This window comes from Tachypleus tridentatus, chromosome 13, assembly GCF_004210375.1.
Source record: "Tachypleus tridentatus isolate NWPU-2018 chromosome 13, ASM421037v1, whole genome shotgun sequence".
Lineage (NCBI taxonomy): Eukaryota > Metazoa > Arthropoda > Merostomata > Xiphosura > Limulidae > Tachypleus > Tachypleus tridentatus.
This window is the reverse complement of record NC_134837.1, coordinates 149,425,065-149,446,290: the sequence shown is the minus strand read 5'-3', so window position 1 is coordinate 149,446,290 and position 21,226 is coordinate 149,425,065. Positions and strand designations below refer to the sequence as shown.

Here is a 21,226-nt window from a genome sequence, read left to right as displayed (position 1 = left end):
GTGTTAAGACTACTAGAAAAATGGGGCATCCCTGTAAAAGCAGAAAGCATTGAAAAACCTGTGGTAAGGAATTATATTTAGTAAAAACACACGGAAGATAACAAAAATAGAATTGCCATTGAAAAGTTATTAGTACTTTAAAATATAGCAGATTTCAAGACACTATTCTTATCAGAAGATATGTAAATACATACTAATTTTAAAGGCAGAGTAAAAGTCATACATATAATACTATTCAGAAGGGTTAGGACAAAGTAAAAAATCAAATTTAAAGCTACTTTCAACAAACAATGGAAAGTAGATCACAGACGAAATGTCAAATTTTCATCAATATTCATACTTAGTACAACAGAAACTCAGTGAAAGTGCTTGACTTCAGCAAACAGTTAATATTTTTGTGTCCCCCCTTTGCTTTAATAACTGCAGACAGTTTTTAAGACATTGTTGCAACAAATTTAATCAGAGTTTTCTTTGACACTTAACTACAAATAGTCTCTGATACATTCCTATAAAGTTTCTTTGGAAGTAACTTTAGATTTGTCAAATTTTTTATCCATCAAATTCCGGATATGCTCAATTGGGTTCAGACTGCAACTCTGTGGGAGCTATTGCATTATTTGAATGACACCAGCAGCTTTTTTATTAACTAAATAATGGATCAGTATCTGATGGAACTTGCAATGGTCCATTACTCTATATATTCTGTAAATATCTCCTGTTGCCGCAGCAGAAAAACACAACCTATGCTTTTAACCAAATATTTCAAACTTGTGGACTCACCAGTCCATAATACCCTTTATCAATCATCAACAGTCCAGTTTTTGTACTTCTACATGACCAAATATTCCATTTTCATCAAGTCTTTTCGATATCATAGATATGAACGCTTTTCTATCACTTGATAGACAATCATTTATCTCATGCTCGAGATCAGTGGCAGTGTTTTTTCTGTCCCAAATGCTACATAGATGAAGATATTTAACATCAATATCACAGAGTTAAAGTGTTTTGCCTCTTCCTTTCCTATTTTTAAATCCACCTCTCCCAGTCTTATGATCTAGGATGTATTTAACAGTATTTGGGGAGTAGTTCAAGTTTTCAGCAATTTGTTGAAGAGTCTAACCAGCATCACATAAAGCGTTCATACAAGCTCTCTGTTCTACTAATAATTTTCTTTGGTTTTTGAATGATGGCAGTGACAACAAAACTTATAATACAGTGTTAATTTTTTTTTCTTATTTATCAAGGTAGAAGATATAGTGACAGAGCAGGAGACATAATAAAGTGGGGCTGGTAAGAAGTATTTTTTGAAGTGCACATAGGGGCTAATGATGTGGGGAAAGACAAGTGATAGGAGCTAATTAATAAGTACAAGGGTTGATAAAGTAATTTAAAGTAAAAGGTCCCATAACTTAATTTTGTCAAGGATACTGCTGAGAAATATTTGTGGAAATGAAGTCATAAGTACGTCACTAGGGCCAAATGCTAGGCTTAGGTTAATATGTAAGGATGAGCAGATTGGATGAATGGACTTGTGAGATCAGACTAGAAAAACTTAAATGCAAAAAGAATAAAACACAGTGAAAAGTTTAATATAGGAAATGAGTATATAAGTAGTTATAAGGATAGGCTTAATTGTTCCTACTGTAATGATAAAAGTATAAGAAATACAACAGATGACTAGAGTATTAGTAGGAATGAAAGATTTTGATGTAATGGGAACAATTGAAACATGGTTAAATGTAGATGATTTTAATGATAGAAATTTCTTTGAAATACAGGGTTACAGGCTATTTAATAGGGATAGAGTATTAAAGAGCGGAACAAGTAACTTTATATGTAAAATGCAAGTTATATGCTGTTGAAGTTAAGGATATCAGAGGTAACAGTAAGGAGACTGAATTCACTTGGATTTCTATTAGTGGATGTAATAGGAAAAGGTTTTTGGAATTTGTTATAGACCATTAAATGATATTGACAAATTTAGTGAGAAACTTTACAATTGTGATAAGATTTCAGCTGTTAATAAAGTCATAATTACAGGTGATTTTAATTTCAGGCATATAGATTGGGAAATGCTCGAGTCAAACCATGAGAGAGAGAGAGAAAAAGGTTTTTGGAAATTGTTGTGGGTTTCTTCACCAATCAGCCAAAAAAACTAGAAATAATGCTATTTTAGATTTATTGTTAACTTCAAACAAAGAAATGATTGAGAGGATAGGAATTCAGGAACATTTGGGTGCAAATAATCATTGCTCTATTAGGTTTGATGTTTTGCTATGTATGGAAATAAGAAGTCACATTTTCCTTACAAATTAAAAAAAAATAAATTTTGAAGGGATGAGACAAGAATTATGTGTTTTGAATTGGACTGCTGAGTTACTTGGAGACATGATCAAGTGTGGAAATTTTTTAAAATTCAAGTAAACATATTCCTTATAGAAAGAAAAGGTTAGCTGTAAGTAATAAAATCAAGTTGGCTCAGAAATAGCTTAAGAGATAAAATTAAAGAAAAGAACAATAAATTTAAGAAATTTAAATTAAATGGTATAACAGTGGACTTAGAAGGTTAGGGAATATCGAGAAAATTAATAAAACAGGAAATTAGGACAACAAACAGGATGTATGAGAATAAAACTGGCTAAAAATTTAAAAATTAACAGTAAGGATTTTTTTAAATACATTAAGGGTAAAAAGAATGTTAAAATGAGGGTAAGTCATATGGGGGATGAGAAAGAAAGGGTAATATCTGATAATTACAAGATGATTGGGTTATTAAACCTTTTTTTTTCTTCTGTTTTTACTAATTTAGAGATAAGGATTGCTGATCAGTTGATAGATGGAAATGAGATCAGCCAAGATGACTACATTAATTCTGAGCTAGCTGAGAAAAAAATCGGGAAGTTTAAAAAACAATAAGGCTCCTGGTCAAATAATATTTCCCCATGGGTTTTAAAGGAGTTAAAGATTGGATATATGAGACAGTTGTCACTAATTTTTGCAAGTTTTAGAAAGTCTCTTCAAAGATGCTTTGCAAAAGTCATTTAACAAAGTTTAGAATTTTATTGGATAGTCAGCATGGTTTCACCAAAGGAAAAATTATGCTTATAAATCTCTTGATATTCTTGGAAAAGATTACTGCTTATGTAGATGATGACATGAGTGCAGATTTGATGTATCTAGAATTTCAGAAAGCATTTGACAAAGTGCCACATAAAAGGATTGTCAAAAAAAAAATCTCTACAGGATAAGTTACCAAAATGAATAGAAGAGTGGCTGGAAGGAAGAAAGTAGAGGTACCTCAGGGCTTAGTCTCAGGACCTTTGCTCTTGTTTGATTTACATCAATGACACAGATGAAGGAATAGTCAAGTAATTATTTAAATTTGCAGATGATATTAAGACTTTTGGTGTTGTTAGCTGTGAATAAAATCCTGTTGATTTACAAATGAATTTAGATCATTTAGTGAGTTGGGCAAATAAATAGCAGATGGGTTTTAATTATAATAAATGCAAGATAATGCACATGAGTTATCATAATTCGAATTAAAAGCAACATTTGGATGGAAATAACCTTAATAGTGTTATGAAGGAAAGGGATCTTGATGTAACTGTCAATCAGTCTCTAAAGCTGGAAATATAGTGTGCTGTTGCTAGTGGTATGGCAAGCAGGATTTTTAGATTGTATCTAGAGAAACACTGCTCACTGGCTGGACCACATATGGAATATTGTGTTCAGTCTTGTGCCCATTACCTTAGGAAATACATCAAATTGTTGGAAAAGGTGGACGGATTGTCATATGAAGAGATGCTTAAATCTCTCAAATTATTTTCTTTTGAAAAAAAAAGAAGAGTTGGGGGGATCTAACTGAGGTATTTAAGATTGTAAAGGGAATTGATAGTGTTTATACATCATCATTTTCACACTTAACAGTAAGGATAATAGGATTAGTAGATGCAAGAATAAATTTTGGTAGGTAAGAGCCATTTTCAGCTAAGTCAGTTTTAATTTTCTGACAGGGTGGTTGGGTTATGGAATGGGTTACCTTAAGGTGTTGTAGAGGTAGTAAATTTAAATGGGTTTAAGAAAAACCTTAATACATATACGAAAGAAACTGGCTAGCTTTAAAGTTTTTTTGTTTTTGTTTTTAAGTTCATTTAATTTAGAATGTGAAACAGCCAAGACAGACCAATAAGTCCCATCTTGTCCCAAAATATTATGTTATGTTTATTTGTTTTTAAATTTTGCACAAAGCTACACAAGAGCTATCTGTGCTAGCTGTCCCTAATTAGCAATGCAAGACCAGCAGGAAAGGAGCTAGTCATCACCACCTACCGCCAACTCTTGGGCTACTCTTTTCCCAATGAATAGTGAGATTGACTGTCATATTATAATGCCCCCATGGCTGAAAAGGTGAGCATGTTTGGTGTGATGGGGATTCGAACCTGCAACCCTTAGAATGCCAGCCTGCTATGTTATGTAAATTGGTTTTTCCCAACATGTACCAGTACCATATGCTAGCTCCTTGCTATGTTGTTAAAAAACTGCATGGGGTACCATGACAATTATTTCAAGCCCTAAATTTAATCAGTATGTTCATTCAAGTAGAACCCTTATGACATGCCCTAGGTACAAGTATATTGGGCATGGAAGAATTAGCCACGTAAAATGAAAATAACGACAAAATATTCTCTTGTCCTAACACTTTTGCACGGTACTGTACATAAGCATGTTCTAGAAAAACTTATGCTAAATGAGATAGATAAAGTGTTAAAGTAGGCAGAAAGATTGAATATGAAACTTTTTTTTATGCATTTGTGTGTATGTGTGAGTGTGTGTGTAAAGTATAAGTTTCTAACCAACAAATTTCTTTTGCCAAAAGAGTTCTAGTTTATATTACCAGTGAATATTTAGTTTTACTGCTCTTACAGCAAACTACTGATGCCTTGTGGAACAACAAATATACTGTAAGTAAACACTCGTTCTTTCAATACAAGGTGGATTAACAAGTTATTTGCCCTACCTTCCCTGTTTTTAAATAATTTCAGGTTTTTGTTAAATTAGTGAAAACCAACCAATTCTGAGCATAAGTTATTTGAAAGTTATTAAACAACTGAGATATTACCAGATTATATTTACTTGGAAGCTTATAATTTTCAAAATGCATTTAATTACATTTGGGATATAATTTATAACACATTACATTACACAGATTTCTTTATACCAAATTACTGTATTTAAGTTTATATAATGTTATTTTTAACCCATTTCAAATAATGATCCCTAAAACTTGTGAATAGTTTGTAATAGATATTTATTAATATTAACAAATCTAATGAATGAGAAACCATGAAATAACTAGAACACTATGACAGAAACCTGAATTTAGTCTTTTCACTGAAGGTTTGAATCCATAACTTAAAATAATAATCAAAGACCAGGAGCTGACATATAATTGTCTAGGAAACGACAGTATGTTATAACGTTAAAGAGATTTTCTACAGTATCTTTACAGATTAACTTACTTTAGAGTTTTCTGTAATCTTTGGAGAGAATCCACAGCAATAGGGTGTCGACGTGTCCTCAGAAAAGCTGTAACTTCCTTTAAAAGAGATTGACTTGGAGCAAATAGACCTGTAGCTAGCCACATCAATTCCCATCCTCGTTCCTCACTCAGCCTGTTTGTGGTGGAAGATGCTTAAAATAAATAACTCAACAAAATTTAGGCTTAGTTATTGTAAAAGCATATTTTAATTTTGAATGTCAAGAAAAAAAGACAAATACAAAACCAATCAAATTAAAAGGTTTGGGATAATTAAACATAAAAGCTAAAAAATAATATACTATAGAAAACTAGAACTAATTTAGTCAATTAATATTTTATTTATTTTTCCCATGACAGATACATGAATTAATTTTTTTTTAAGAACATGTATATTTATGATTACATTTTAATTCTTTGTTTCAGTAACACCAACATCTAATGCATTCATATTATTATTATTAATTTACACAATCTAACATTTGAAATTGAAATTAATAACCAGTTCAGTATCCATTTTGTGGGGTTTAACCATTAAAAGATAAGTTGATTTAAACCTATGAGAAGTCACTAAACTTTTGTGCTTCTTCAGATGTGACAGGTATCTTTTAACTGTAATCAGTGTTCAATATTAACACCAACTAAGTTGTTGGTTTTTCATAATTTTATAAGATGGCAAATGTTTGCACCCAGCAACTTACAATAACATATTTCAATGAAAGTATTACTACTTAAAATGCATTAAATTGATGCTTTAGAATATAAAGACTTCTGTGTTTCAAATTCAGGAATGCCCATTGCCAGGCACAATGGAGAGCTTTGATTTCATATCTTTCATGTTAAGATAATACTGTGAAACATTTATACAATTATCATTTAAAAGAGTGTGAAAATGGCAAAAAAAGTATCTAACAGCATAAATGTATACATATTTTTTCTGATAAAAATATATTCAATCACTCATTAAAACTTGGGACAAAAGCGGCTCACATTGACTAAATAACTGGGAAAGTTTCTTGTAAATACTTTCAGTGTTAATCATCATGAACATTTGCTTGAATGCAGAGGAAAAACATTTAGTGATATGCTATAATATTGTCTTGAATATGATAATAGCCACATAGTATTTAACTTAAATCTTCTGTACTGGAGGCAGCAACAATACACAATTTTTACATATACACTGTTTACCCTAATTCAACTAATACAAACTAAAATGAAGAAAGCATTAAGATATAAAACAAAAATTTCAATTAACTCTAGGTATAAATTCTGAGTAACACATGTATATATAACTTTAAAAGCAAAACACAAAATTTTCTTGCCTGTTTTTGTTGTCAGTTAGTTGTTTTATGATTTGGCAATAAATTTCATCCCTGAGAATCTCCTACAAAATGAATAAGAAGCTAATTTAAGTTGTTTCAACCAATCAAGACACAATTTATGTACATGCATCTACAACTTTTGAACTGTCATGAATATTAGTTAATACTTGTTTCCAATGTGTTCATTAAAATGTGTATAAAAACTTGTTTTTGAAAGTTAGATGCAGAGTAAAAAGTACAAAAACATACATTACATATACAGTTAATTTATTATTATCCTAATTTCATTTATAATATTTTATGTTACAATACAAAATTACATAAAAAGCCCTCTCACTTTGCTGCATACATTTCAATTTATTCTCTTTATTTTGTAGCAGGAAAACAAGGTTACTAACAGATCTTTTAGCAAGATAAATTTTTGGCAGGTATAAATTTCTAAAAATTATTACAAAAACAATTTTAATATTCTAAACACTTTTTTACTTCAACTTAGAAGGTAACATAACTAAAAGAGAATTTTATTTGTTAAATATAATAGCTTATGTTTGTCTGAGCTAGTAATGTCAGTATAGAATGTTGAAATTTATATAAAGAAAAATGATAGTTACAAAGCCTAGCTAAGTCCACATAGAATTATCTATTTTTAATTCATTAAGTAACAATTTAGGAAGATTTAATCATCTTAGATGCAAAAGCAAATATAAGAAGGAATAATTACAATTGCTTACATGTTTTAGTGGCCCTTCAAATATCTGATCTGTTAATTCATTTCCAGAGCGAGTTCTTCTAGATGGAAGATCACCCATATACTTCAAAAGAGGTAAACTGCTAAGGACATATTCTGTTTGGTAAACATATTCAGACCTAAATGTTTGTAAAAGTGATGATTAAAGGTCTTCTTAAATAATGTACTTGAATGTTAAAGGTAAGAATTACATGTAATTATTTTTTACTGATGTGATAAACTATCCAACTGTGAAACATGTGGAAGCAAATTCATTGCAAAACATTGTTTATACTTGATTACAACATAAGAATGATGCTGCATCAATAAATAATCATTAAATTGGTGCTTCCTTGAAGAGAAAAAAAAAAGTGTTATGAACAGAACATTCTCATAGAGGCTGGTATTTCTGGTATTGTGCTTCAATAATTAAATATTATCAACAACCTAAAAATAAGATACAAAGTATTTGACAAATGGAACCTTATAATCCATAAAAATTTACGATTTTAAGAAGTAAAACAAGCCTGATGTATAATGGTAAAATAAATTTAAATCAGGTAAAGAAAAAAGGATATCACTAAAAGCAAAACATGCTTCTTGGCTCATTTCTTCTTTGTTCAACAACTTTTTGAGAAGTGGTTGTTTAATAGGTTCACGAGAGTGACGCCATAATTGCTCGTTGTCTTTTCGGCGGGCTGAAGAAAGCGTTAATGTCCGTGGTATTGTTCTTTTTGGTGGAGGTCTAAAAGACAAAAATATGATTTTCAGAAATAAAATTATGTTAAGTTTTAAGTGAGAACAAAGAAAATATTTACAGTTTATCAAAGAAAAACTTTTACCAATGATAAACAGGTGTAGTAGACTAGAATGGTAAGATACCAGTTTTCAACAATAAACCAGGAGATTGTCACACACAAAATATTAATATTTTATAGAGAATGCCCAGTGTAAAACAAGTAGTTGAATATGTTTATCCATGCACAGTAAACTGAAACTAACTAATTTTAAGGATATTATGAATAACATTTATTCAGATAAAAACAGTACATAGTGTGTAACTTTGTCATTCACTCAGTAAAGTTTGATTGATTGATTGATTTAGTGTTTTATGGCACAAAGCATCTAGGCTATCTGTGCCAAACGTCCAGTAAAAAGGTAAAAATAAATTAAATGTAGTAAAATACAGAAAAGGAAATGAAGGTAAAGCAAAACATCATTGAAAAACAGAAAAAGCATAAAACCAATGTTGACCCCTAGTTTACAATGTTAAGAGATAAAGCAGAGTAAGAAAAGTTGTAAAGTACTGACTCTAACAAAATGGTAATGATCATAACCAGCCAGGAAGACTAACAGGTAAGTTCAAGAACCACCATCAGTCACCTGAAGTTGGCCTTTCCAGTCCTGGTTCTGGGTTATGTGTCATAGCAGCCATTATCAAAATGTAAAATAATAAAAGTTTTAAAAGACATATAGCAAAATTGTAATAATGAGTAGCCAAATGTCCAGTAAAAAGGTAAAAGTAAAGTAAATGTAGTAAAATTTGTAAAAGTAAACGAAGGTAAAAACAAAACAGCAATTAAAAACAGAAAATTGCATAAAACCAATGTTGACTTCCAATCTATAAAGTTGTAAAGAACTTCTGTAGCAGAATGGTAATGATCATAACCCACCAGGAAGACTAACAGGCAAGTACCAGAACCACCGTCAGTCACCTGAAGTTGGTCTTTCCAGTCCTGGTTCCGCGTTATGTGTCATTATGGCCAGTACCAAAGGGTAAAGTAATAAAAGTTTAAAAGACATGCAGCAAAATTGAAATAACAACTCGCCAGGACGACTAACGAGTAGTTCAAACAGCAACGTTAGTCACCTGAAGATGGCCTTTCCAGTCCTGGTGTTAAGTTATTTAATGTTCTGGCCATTTTTCAATGTCAATTTAAACTAGAGAGAATGAAACTGTGAAAAGGGAACCACAATTAAAAAGGTGTAATGAATAAATATCCAACACTTAAATGAGATTAAAAAGATTAAATGGCCATTAAAAAACTAAAAACTTTATCAAGGTGGACAGTGTCACCATCACCAATAACACTGTCCAATGTTACAGATAAACCCTGGGAAAAAAACATGTTTAAAATATTGCCATCGTTGAGAATCGTAATGATGGCAAGAAAGTAAAATGTGGCTGATAGTGACTTGAGTGTTACACAAACTACACACTGGTGCATCAGTTCCAGATAAAAGAAAACTATGAGTCAAAAAACTGTGACCAATGCATAGTCTACTTAGAACAACTTCCTCCTTCCGAACCGTATGGAGCTAGATGGCCAAAGCCCAATATAGGGTTTTATTTGAAAAAGCTTATTGTCGCGTTGCTCACTCCAAGTGGACTGCCAGCTGGCACGGAACCGAGCCTTAAATACAAGATCATAGTCCATGTATGGAATAGGCACAGTGGTGATAGTGCCGGAGCAGATAGATTTAGCTGCCGTGTCTGCAAGCTCGTTCCTGCAAATACCAACATGGCCTGGTATCCAGAAAAACTGGATAGAAGTAGCAGTTAATGAGAAATGGGCCAGTTGGTTTTGAATATCAGCAAGAACAGGGTGTGAGCTAACGTGTAGCGATTCCAAGGCCAGTATAGAACTAAGCAAGTCAGTATAAATAGCACAGTTGGAGTGCTGCTCAGTTTCAATATAATCCAGGGCAAGAGATATGGCATATAGTTCAGCAGTGAACACAGAAGCTGTAAAGGAAATTCTGCGTGCAACCACCAAACTGCAGCAAACCATAGCAGAGCCCACTGAATTACCTGATTTGGAACCATCTGTATAAATGGGAATGGAATGATTGTTTGAAAGATGTTCATTAAATAAATGACGGTACTTCCAATCTGGAGTATCTGCCTTTTTCAGATGACTGAAAGAAAGGTCACACTTGGGGGCTGTAATAAGCCATGGTGGGATGGGCTGACCTGTGGAATTGGCAATGTTATCCAAGAACAGACCCAAGTCATCCAATTGAGCCTGGATGCGAAGGCCAAACGGAGCAATGGCAGATCGTCTGTTCTGAAAAAGTACAGCCCACCGAGGAAGGAAAACACATCCCCAGGTGGGATGCTTCGGTAAGGAACAAAGTTTCGAAGAATATAGTAAAGACAGTTGCAAACAGCGAAGGTGCAGAGAAGGTTCATGAGATTTAACGTATAAGCTTTGAACTGGAGAGGTGCGGAAAGCCCCAGTGCAGAGTTGAAGTCCTTGGTGATGAATGGGGTCTAGCATCTTTAAGGCCGAAGGTCTGGCAGAGCCATAGACCATTGATCCATAGTCGAGTTTTGATCGAATAAGAGCACGATATACCTTTAACATAGAACATCGATCTGCTCCCCAACTGGTAGTAGAGAGGACACAGAGGATGTTCAGTGCTCTTGTGCATTTGACCCATAGCTGTTTTAAGTGTGGTATAAAGGTCAGCTTACGGTCAAAGATAAGCCCCAAGAACTTGGTCTCAAAGACCACTGACAGCGAAACTTCACCGATATGAAGTTCAGGATCAGGGTGAATATCCCGTTGGCAGCAAAAGTGCATGAAAACAGTTTTAGAGAGAGAAAAATTAAAGCCGTTTGCCATAGTCCACTTCAGTACACGATTGAGGGCAGTTTGTAGCTGCCGCTCAATATATCTTATGTTCGACGACTGATATGAGATGTGAAAGTCGTTGACATACAGCCCATTCACAATAATGAGAGGGAGTTGTTCAGTGATGGCATTTATCTTTATACTGAAAAGTGTGACACTCAAAACACAGCCCTGAGGGACTCCAAGTTCCTGTACAAAAGAACGGGAGGTTAAAGTTTGATATAAATAATGTAAGAAAGAGAGACCATAATGGTAAACTTAGTGAAAAGTGGATAAACAGCATTAAAGACGTAATCCAAAAATGCATAATACATTTAAAGAAATTCAGTTATCAAATATGAATAAGTTATGAATAAAAATGGAAGTTAATGAATATTTACATTTTTTACACAGTAGCCATATTATCATTTTTATTGATAAAACTTTCAACAATTTTGTTTTCACTCAGAAAAGGTTTTAAGGTACAACTTGTACAACTATATGTATATTTGTTTTAACATTACACATGTAGAATTTGGCTAATGTATCTGAGTAAATATACAGAATGGCTATGGAAGGTAAACTCAATTTGCAAACTGAAGACTTGTATTTCTGTGCACCCGAATACATAACAGAGCTTAGTAAAAAAAAAAAAAAGTTAATAAGAAAGCTTTGCACAGTAGTTACACTAATAGATATACTGATGATAATTTTGTATTGAATTATCACAATTTATGTTTTGAAGCAATTTATCCACCAGACATCATTTTGGAAAAAAACAACAAACTTTTCACAACAGAAAACTTGACTGGCATTCTTAAATGTTAGTATTAGTAATAAAATGTTCAAAATTTTAAATATGCATTTGTAATTTTTATTACAAAATTTCCATTTAAGAATAAAATATTTTAAAATACACTATACTGTAATTGTACTACCCACAGTTTATTAGATATAAATAATTTATTAAACAGTAATAGATTTCCTAAATAAAGCTAAATAAGATGACCCTTATTTTTCAAATACTCTACTTTACTCAGATTTACTGTAAGATTAACACTCTTTGTGGTGCCAATAATGGGATTAATAATTTTACAGAACATTAAAATTTTTTCAACACTTATCTTGTCTATGCCATAACTTAACCGATTTTTTAAAAATTATAATAAACAATTTTTGTACAGAGACCACTATTAGTATTGCTAAAAGTTAGCTTAACCTTTCATTATAGTTAATGAAGGGTTATAATAATTCCTTTTATATTTTAACATTATGTTACTAGTTTAGTTACATTAGTTTCATTTAATTAATTGTTTTGTTGCAATTATGACTGTTATTTCTTTAAGTCTTACTTTCACCTCTATTTTATTAGTTGTTATGATTTAACTATTACTTTAGGATGTCTACAAAGTAAATTGGTAGAGAATATTTAAAGTTGGATAATTTGTGTTAGACACTGTTCACAGTATGTATAGTAAATAATTTTCCTCTTTATTACAATTAATTTGGTGTTTTAATTAGAACACCAATATTTTACTACTTATTGCACAGTGTGTTATTGATTTTACTTTTGTTATCTTCATAAACATTAGTTTTTTGTAGTACTGTCCTGTTATATAACTACATGGTTAAACAGATAATTTAACTCAGACATGAAAGTGTTCTAAAGTTACACTACTATCAGAGCCATTCCAAAGGCTTTCTTTTGTAAATAGACATTGCTAAGGAAAATTACAAAATGTTTTCAATATACTGCTATCATGTTTTCTAAAGAACAAAAAATTAGTGACTGTGTATAAAACAGATAGCCAGTTTTTATTTGTTCAGTAAGTTGTATTATACTCTTTCTTTAATGTTAGTTTCAAAATTTGTAACACACACACACACACATATATATATATATATTTATATATTATTAAGATTATTTTGTATTGCTAGTTTATTACATGAGTATTCAAATAAGCTAAATTTCCTTACCATGCAAAATTTCTAAGAAACTGAGATTACAGCCAGAAATATTACTCCCAGCAAAGATACCCAAATGAAAATCAGTGCATTCTAATCTCATACAAGAACTTTGCATACAATTACAATACTTAACATATTTTCAAACAACGTTCAGGTATTATTCTGTTATTTTTGGTTAGAGTGAATATTCTGAATGACATAAAATGATATAAAATTTAAACCTAACATGATAATTGATTTTCTGACAGAAAGTTCATGAAACGAATTGAAATATTTTCTCAAAATCAAGTAACAACAATAGACTTCTTATGCCTTTTCATAGAGTAAAAATGTTATAAAGCATTTGCAAATCACCCTGAAAGGACCAGCCTTCCATATTTTTTAACTGAAATACAGCTGATGGTGAATTTAAGTCTTATCTAAATCAATTTCATAGGAATTTCAATAATGAGATTATAAAAAGATAACTATTTCATACTGAAACATGAAACACAATAGATAAACTCATGATGAAAACTAAATTTTCATTTAAAGTTACATTGTGACTATCAAAAATTGCACTTGAGGTTTGTACTAGAAACTTATGCTGAACTTTCTGATAAGTATGGGTTCTAGGGTCAAGCACTGTTTAGAGTACTGTTAAACATAAATTCAGTGATGTTTTGAAATTTAAATTATTAGGTTTAAACAACATACCAAACTTTATGTTTCCCCTCTATCCTGATTACTTCAAGATACAGATTCAAGCATTAGTTTAGGAGATATATAATGCTGTGTTATGTGACATAAAATAATGTTTATTTGTAGTTAGGCATAAGGTTACACAATGGACAACCTGTGCTTTGCCCAGCACTGGTATCAAAATTGAGTTTCTAGCACTATAAGTCCACAGATATATTGTTGATCCATTAGTGGGGGATGACATAAAATAATCTTTAGTAGTGAGGAGAACATAATGTGAGTGTTTAAACAAAATGTAACTATTACATCTTTTATATTAATTTAATAGTTGGAACAAATACTTGATTTGTCTAAGAAGGTAAAATATTCATTATTAAACTATGTAATTATCTATATGAAAAGAAATAAATATCTCTTAGAAAAATACTTTTCAAACCTCTAAAATTTAGGTAAGATAAGTGACACATGCAGATATCATTCACCTAGAACTTTCCTCACTGAACCATTTAAATCAAAGGTTAATTTGCATACTATTGTGATTTATTATAATACATAGCCAGAAAACTGAAACATATTTCTTTTATTAACACACCAAACTATACAGCATCACATTCTACACACACACACACACATTTGCAAGAAGTTCAGCACGAAAGTGGGAAGATGTGTCTTACCTAAAATGGTCAAGTGCATACTCCTCTAATGTATGGGGTTTGTCTTGTGGTTCAGGTCCATTAGACTGAGGATAGGCAATGAGCCGTTTTCCTTGTTCTGCTCCTTCCTGTGTAAATAATGACAAGATGGCAAGTGGTGGTTTGGCTAAACAAGGCAACACGTAAACACATTCTGATGGGAAGTCACCTTTCTCACCAGTCTTCTCACTTCTTCCTGTGCACCATGTATTGTTGGCCACTGTATCTCCTAAGTTACCATCTTCTAGAACAATCAAGTCTCCTTTGCTAAATGACAAGTAGGACTGTGATTCTCCTGCAAGACATAACAATAAAATGGCAGTAATGAAAAAAATGAATTTAAGTGCTTTCTCAGTTTCATTAAACATTCAAAACACACATGTATCATAAAGTAAACAAAAAAGGAAAAAAAATGAAAAAACCATGTTCATTAATGAGCCCAAATATACACTAGTTTTTCTTGATATTTAAATCAATATACAATTATGACAAAAATAAGTATAATATCATGTTTTTAGATTTTTGTTAAGCTTCCTAAACAACTATTATAGTTGCACAAACTAAGAATTTGTCTGTGTTGAAAGCTGAAGATAAACAACACAAAAACATCATATTTTTTATATTTAACATTAATTAGAATAAATAAACACAGTTGTACAGTACTGTGCAAAAGTGTTAGGACAAGAGAATATTTTGTCATTATTTTCATTTTATAAGGCTAATTCTTCCATGCCATTACACTATGTAAATTTCAACATCATGATGGAAGTGGTACTGTGATGGTTTGAGGGGTGTTTTTCTGCTGATACAACAGGAAATATTTGCAAAATAGATGGAATAATGAACCAGCATAAGTACCATCAGATTCTCTGTCATGGTATACCCAGTGATTTACATACTATTGGTAAACGATTCAAATACAAGAAAATAATGACTCCACACATTCATTCAAGCTATGCAGAAATTTTTAGCTAAGAAAGAAAGAAATTGCTAGAGGCATTCAAATGCTGCTGCAATGGCTCCCACACAGTCCCAATCTCAACCAATTGAGCAGATCTGGGATTTCACAGATAAAAAAGTGACAAAAGTTAATTTCTAAAAACCTTTATAAACATGTATTAGAGACATTTGGAGCAAAATCTCAAAGGACACTTTGATTAAATATGTGGCAATAATACCTGAAAGAGTGCCTGAAGTTATTAAAGCAAAAGGGGGACACAAAAAATATTAACTGTTTGCTGAACTCAAGCACTTCCATTGAGTTTCTATTACACTAAATATGAATATTAATAAAATTTTGATGTTTCAACTGTGATTTACCTTTCATTTTAATTTGAAAATAGCCTCAGACCTTTTTTGTTTTATTTTGTCCTAACATTTTTATACAGTAATGTATATTGTGCTTTTGATTTAAAAAGCAAAATATTTATAAGTATTTAACAATTTTGTCAACTATAGTGAAATTACATGAACAAAGCTAACACCATATGAAAACACATCCTGAAATTTCAAATACTAGGAACTGAGTGAGCATTCTAGAAGCATTAAATTAAATATTGAATTTAGAATTTTACAGTGAAACTCCCTGTGTATCTAACTCAATCTCATACATTTTGCTTTTGGGTGCAACTGAACTTTAGTAGTTATTTTAGTCAAAATTAGATATAACACCTCATTATTAAACCATTAACCAGCTAGTTCAATAACAAATATCAATACATCACAAAACAATACTTACATTGCTAAATCCAGAGTACAGTCAAATTGGAATTAAAGAACAGTGCTTAAAGGTAATGTTAAATCTAACATGAACCATAGTTAAATGAAATAAAAAAGAACAAAAATTATTTACTACAACTTAAATTAGAACACAAAGCTAGGTGAAATCACACCAACTTATATAAATTGGGTTAAAATACCAATTACACTGTATGGTATTAACAAACAATACATTAATATATAAGTATTTAGAAATTAAGATATACATATATGTATTTAAGAAGTTTAAATATTAAAAAGGATAAAGTATAACTCTTTAAACACATACCTTTAGGATGTAAATACATTCTAAACACACAACAGTGACCAACCACTGATCAAAGCAAAAGTGTTTTGAACTTAAGTAACTTTAGAAAGTCAGTTAGTCTTTATGGAAAAACAAACAAACAAATATTATGCATATTATTTTCAAACATAGTTTATTAAAATGTTTCATTCATTATTTAAAATGTATCATGTTGAACCAGAAGCTATCAAATTTCAAGAAAACTTTAGTTTTAAAAGTAATGTTAAAAATTAAAAATAATGTATGTGAATGAAATACCTCTCTCCCAAACAAATACAAGCCCTTTTAACTACCTATTTTGTAATAACAGAGAGAAGAAATGCCTACAAAGTTTCAATAAGCTAAGTCAGTTTTCTGAAAAACAAAAAGTTCTAAAAATTCAACTTACCAGTATAATCTTGAATGGCTATAACAAATCGTGAACGTGCCTTTAAACCACTCAAGAAAAATTCAATTAGTTCATGAATATCATCGGAGTTGGGGGATTGGAAAGTAAAGTCCTCACCTCTAATGGTACTCAGGGTGAAAGTCTGAACAAATGGCCGATTACCTCTGAGAACATTTAGTTAAAAACAAGTTTTATAAAAAACCTGAATATCAGTTGGAAAACACACAGTCTTTGTATAGTGTATCATACTTTGAGTCATTGGAAATCTCAAAACAGAACAAGAGTTTGTTCAAAGTAAAGTATTAACAAGTTGATGAGTACATTAATTTAATTGAATAAATTTATAATGCAAGCAGTATAACATCAGTTAAATTCCACTACCTGTTCTTTTGGAAATGATAAGTTCTAATGCATATATAAATTAAATTTTACAATAATTCAAATACTTGCTAATCCCAATGGTACTTATCAACTGACACATTACTTAATAGCTATTCACAATTAAACTACAACCTTAATTCATAGGGAAAAACCATTCTATTAGTATCTGTGGATGCTTTACTGTATGCTAATAACACCTACTTACTTTTGACTAACTACAGATGTAATTTCTGGAAAAGACAGTTCCAGTAGCACTTGTTCTTGGTCATCTACAACATATACACCAGTCCAATTAATAGCTATAATGACATCATTCTTTGGAAGGTGTGGTCCTGAGGCTCGTAAAGCTTCATAGAAACGAGAAAACAGTAGCGGCCATTTAAACTTTGCATAGTCTACGATGTCTTCTTTAACTCTCAGAGGTGGAACCCGTTCTCGATAATAATAACTCTGGGCAAAAAGAGTTAAATGGATCAGCCAAAACATTATGCCAGAGCTTTTTCTTTAATGCTAATCTGTGGTTATGCAATTATATAAAACTTTTTTTTGTTTTACATGTGTCACATAAGTGCTCTAAAAAATCATGTCTAAATAAAGAGTAATGTTATAAATATTTTTAACTGTTTTTGTTTTTTCTCAACAGGGCCCCCTTAGTATGCATACATACAAAGCTTCTTATGAATTTCAAAGTTCAAAAATAGCTTACTAAATTTATCAATATACAATTACTAAAATTAAAAACTGGGGATACTGCAAGAAGCCCTGGTTTTAGAATATTATTAAAATAAAGTTAAGATAATTTCTGTTTCAATTCAGAGATGCATCACGATGTCCTACTTCTGTAAAATAAATTTCTCAAACAATTTAAGAAAGCAGTTCCAATTTTTCAGTGATGTCGAGAAACCCACTTGTTGAGAAATTTATATGCAAAAACGGCTCGTTTGGGTTGAGAAAATATTTTACATAGAAGAGCGAACAACGTTTCGACCTTCTTCGGTCATCGTCAGGTTCACAAAGAAAGAGGTAACTGACCGGAAGCTGACCACATGTTTGAAAGGGGTTGTGTAACTGTGTGTCGAAATGTAAAATGTGTGTCGCTCTTCTATGTAAAATATTTTCTCAACCCAAACGAGCCGTTTTTGCATATAAAGTTCCAATTTTTAAAATATCAGCTTACAGCCAAATATTTATCTGCCTTTAAGGTATAATACTTCATATCCTTCAGTAGTTTGTAAAACATTCACATAAACTTAATGTGTTTTAAAATTATGTTCCTGGAAATTAGAAAATATAAAATTTTGAACATGGTGACATATACTTGTTACATATTTTTACCTTTTTGTAAGCTGTCACAATTAACCCTGCCCATTTTTCTATGGATTTCTCACTAGCTTGAAGACAATAATCTGGTATACAGTTTGGTAACAATGCTCCAAGATGATCCATTACAAGTTCTACTCCATGTTCTATGTAATATTGCTGAGCTGCAATCATGGCCAAATCTTCTTCCTGTTAAGTAATAAAATGCTTTTATTTATAAACTCAATTTTTTCTGTATTATGAAAAAAATACTTAAACTACAGCCACTTACTTAACATTATTATTTATAAGAGTTATGAACTCTTGCCTTATAACTTACAGACTATAAGTCTTTTTAAAATAGAGTTGAACAGTTAATAACCAAAATTTTCTCAAGTTTTACTTCTCACAAAAGTGTTGATACTAATAATACCAATCTTATGAATTCCACTATACTGGTGCTAAAAAAAACAACAACTAAGCAATAGCTCATAATTAAGCTGTTAATCCAAAGTGTGAACTTTAGAAATAAAAAGGAATTTATGAAAATGCAAAATTACCTTATCACAGCGGTATTCTCCAAACTTCACTCCTCGAACAACTTGCTGGAAGATCAAGTTTGTTGCTACAGGATCTTCTGTTGGATCATGCCAGGGAGCAAAAATCTCTTTTCTGAAAAAAAGCCTCCAAGGAGCATTGCGTTCTTGTGCTCCTTGTTCCTTAGCATACTGTTCACACTGAGAAATAGCATCCATAACATGCTCCCCTCCACTTCCAAGGGATGATACCTGCATTATTTCAAAGGGACAAAATATTTCGTCTTATTATAGATTCTTATTAGCAAGTGGCTAATGAGGTAAGTTATAGTATTTTGGCTATTTGTGTTCTAAACCTATGATGTGATTTCTGTGTATTAGTGAAAATAATGCCAGTATACTATTTACAGAAACACTGTCATTATACTATAATCACTGTATGACACATGAAATCTTATATTTTCCTAAAAATAAACTTTATTATGATAGATTATCATATCTGTAGGTTATTTTTAAATTCAACCAAAAGAAAAAAGGCAATTTTATGTCAAAAACTGCAACTAATCAATTACAACTTTTTGTAAAGTTTCACCATCTGTGTTCGTATAGTGTTTAATACTCCTAGTATATTAGCTAGAAGTTGGTTTATCTATTTTAAAAAAATATTCTTAAAAAAAAGAGACTCAATTATGCAACATAAAATGTGAAATGCCATCAAACAATGACCTTATCAAAAAGGGCAATGTAAAGAGAGAAACCAAACTGATCCTGTAAGCCAATCTTGTCTGATAACTGAGCACAAAGTTCTCTCGCTGTAGTAGCTGAATCAGCCAGCAATGTCTTAGTGTTACCATCCATGAATGTGATGGGTAGCATAAGAGGTTTCTTTGATTTGGTGGCTTGTAGCTCCAACCAGGATGGAGGTTGACCACGTGTTCCATGCATAAATGTCCTACGTAACCTCTCTTCACAGTAAGGGGCATAACCAGGTGGGCCTTCTCGTATAAAGTTTAGAAGATATTTTACAAACTAAACAAATGAAAAAAAACAACAACAATATAAATCAAATTACTCAATCTTTCTGAACAGTGAAATACAATTAAACTGCAAAAAAAGAATACAATATTTATAAAAAATTTTCTCCAACTATAAAACTGTTTTTTTACTTTGAAGAGGTATTTTGACAGGAGTGCATACTTACACAATGGACATGATAGCAAGAAAATGTTGCAGCTTTAATAAAGTTTTACAACCTCACTCACAGCACCATACGTTTATAAAACCTACAGTTTCTTTTACTAGAACCTTAGCTTAGTGATTCATGTTTTACTTATAAAATTAGTTTCAAAAATTAAAGACTGAAAAGTTAAAACTCCAAATAAAATTTGAAAGTACATATAATGATGATCATAAAGTTTTGACATACTTGAGAATTAGGTCTACATAAAAAATCTTCATTACCGTTTTTGTAAAACATAACATAGACTTAATACATTCTCAGAAGTATCTTATTTCTAACTTTTCTTTTCAAAAATATATTTCATAAATATACATGTTTACAAAGCAAAAGCTAAATGTAGGCTACCCATGCTAGCTATCCCCCATATTGAAATGATAAATTTGAGGGCAACTAGTCTACATCACTCACCACTAATTCTTAGGCTACTCTTTTGAGACTGAATAATGGGATTTGATTGTTACTCTTATAGTGCACCCTTAATTCCAAAGTACAGTGTAAGATTTGTTTTTGCAGTGATGGAACACGAGTTTCTAACACTAAATCCATAGTATGGCATGCTAACAGTAAGATAAAAGTAATTTGAACAATTTAACAATGAATAAAATTCAGTCTTAAAAAATTCCAAGATTTTAGCAGAATTATGAAGTATAAAAGGAATGTTTCTTAGTAACACAATTTCTTAAGTGAGTATGTTGTGTAGAATCCTTAGTTTTTTGTTTTCATAATCAATAAAGAAAATTTTGAGCACAAAATTGTCTCTGCAAA

The 21,226-nt window shown here is 31.3% G+C and overlaps 1 protein-coding gene across 4 annotated transcripts in view; it reads right to left on the bottom strand.

The window, feature by feature from the left end:
- Window positions 1-21,226, bottom strand: part of ck (unconventional myosin-VIIa ck) — a 129,913-nt gene that overhangs the window by 21,099 nt on the left and 87,588 nt on the right. For all 4 annotated transcript variants that reach the window (XM_076484705.1, XM_076484707.1, XM_076484708.1 and 1 more), the window contains exons 28-37: window positions 19,948-20,250; window positions 19,246-19,473; window positions 18,722-18,895; window positions 17,592-17,836; window positions 17,006-17,169; window positions 14,535-14,847; window positions 8,173-8,339; window positions 7,599-7,690; window positions 6,868-6,929; window positions 5,526-5,678 (exon numbers count right to left, since the gene is read on the bottom strand). In XM_076484705.1, the coding sequence (XP_076340820.1) occupies window positions 5,526-5,678; window positions 6,868-6,929; window positions 7,599-7,690; window positions 8,173-8,339; window positions 14,535-14,847; window positions 17,006-17,169; window positions 17,592-17,836; window positions 18,722-18,895; window positions 19,246-19,473; window positions 19,948-20,250 (1,901 nt within the window). The remainder of the gene's footprint in view (window positions 1-5,525; window positions 5,679-6,867; window positions 6,930-7,598; window positions 7,691-8,172; window positions 8,340-14,534; window positions 14,848-17,005; window positions 17,170-17,591; window positions 17,837-18,721; window positions 18,896-19,245; window positions 19,474-19,947; window positions 20,251-21,226) is intronic.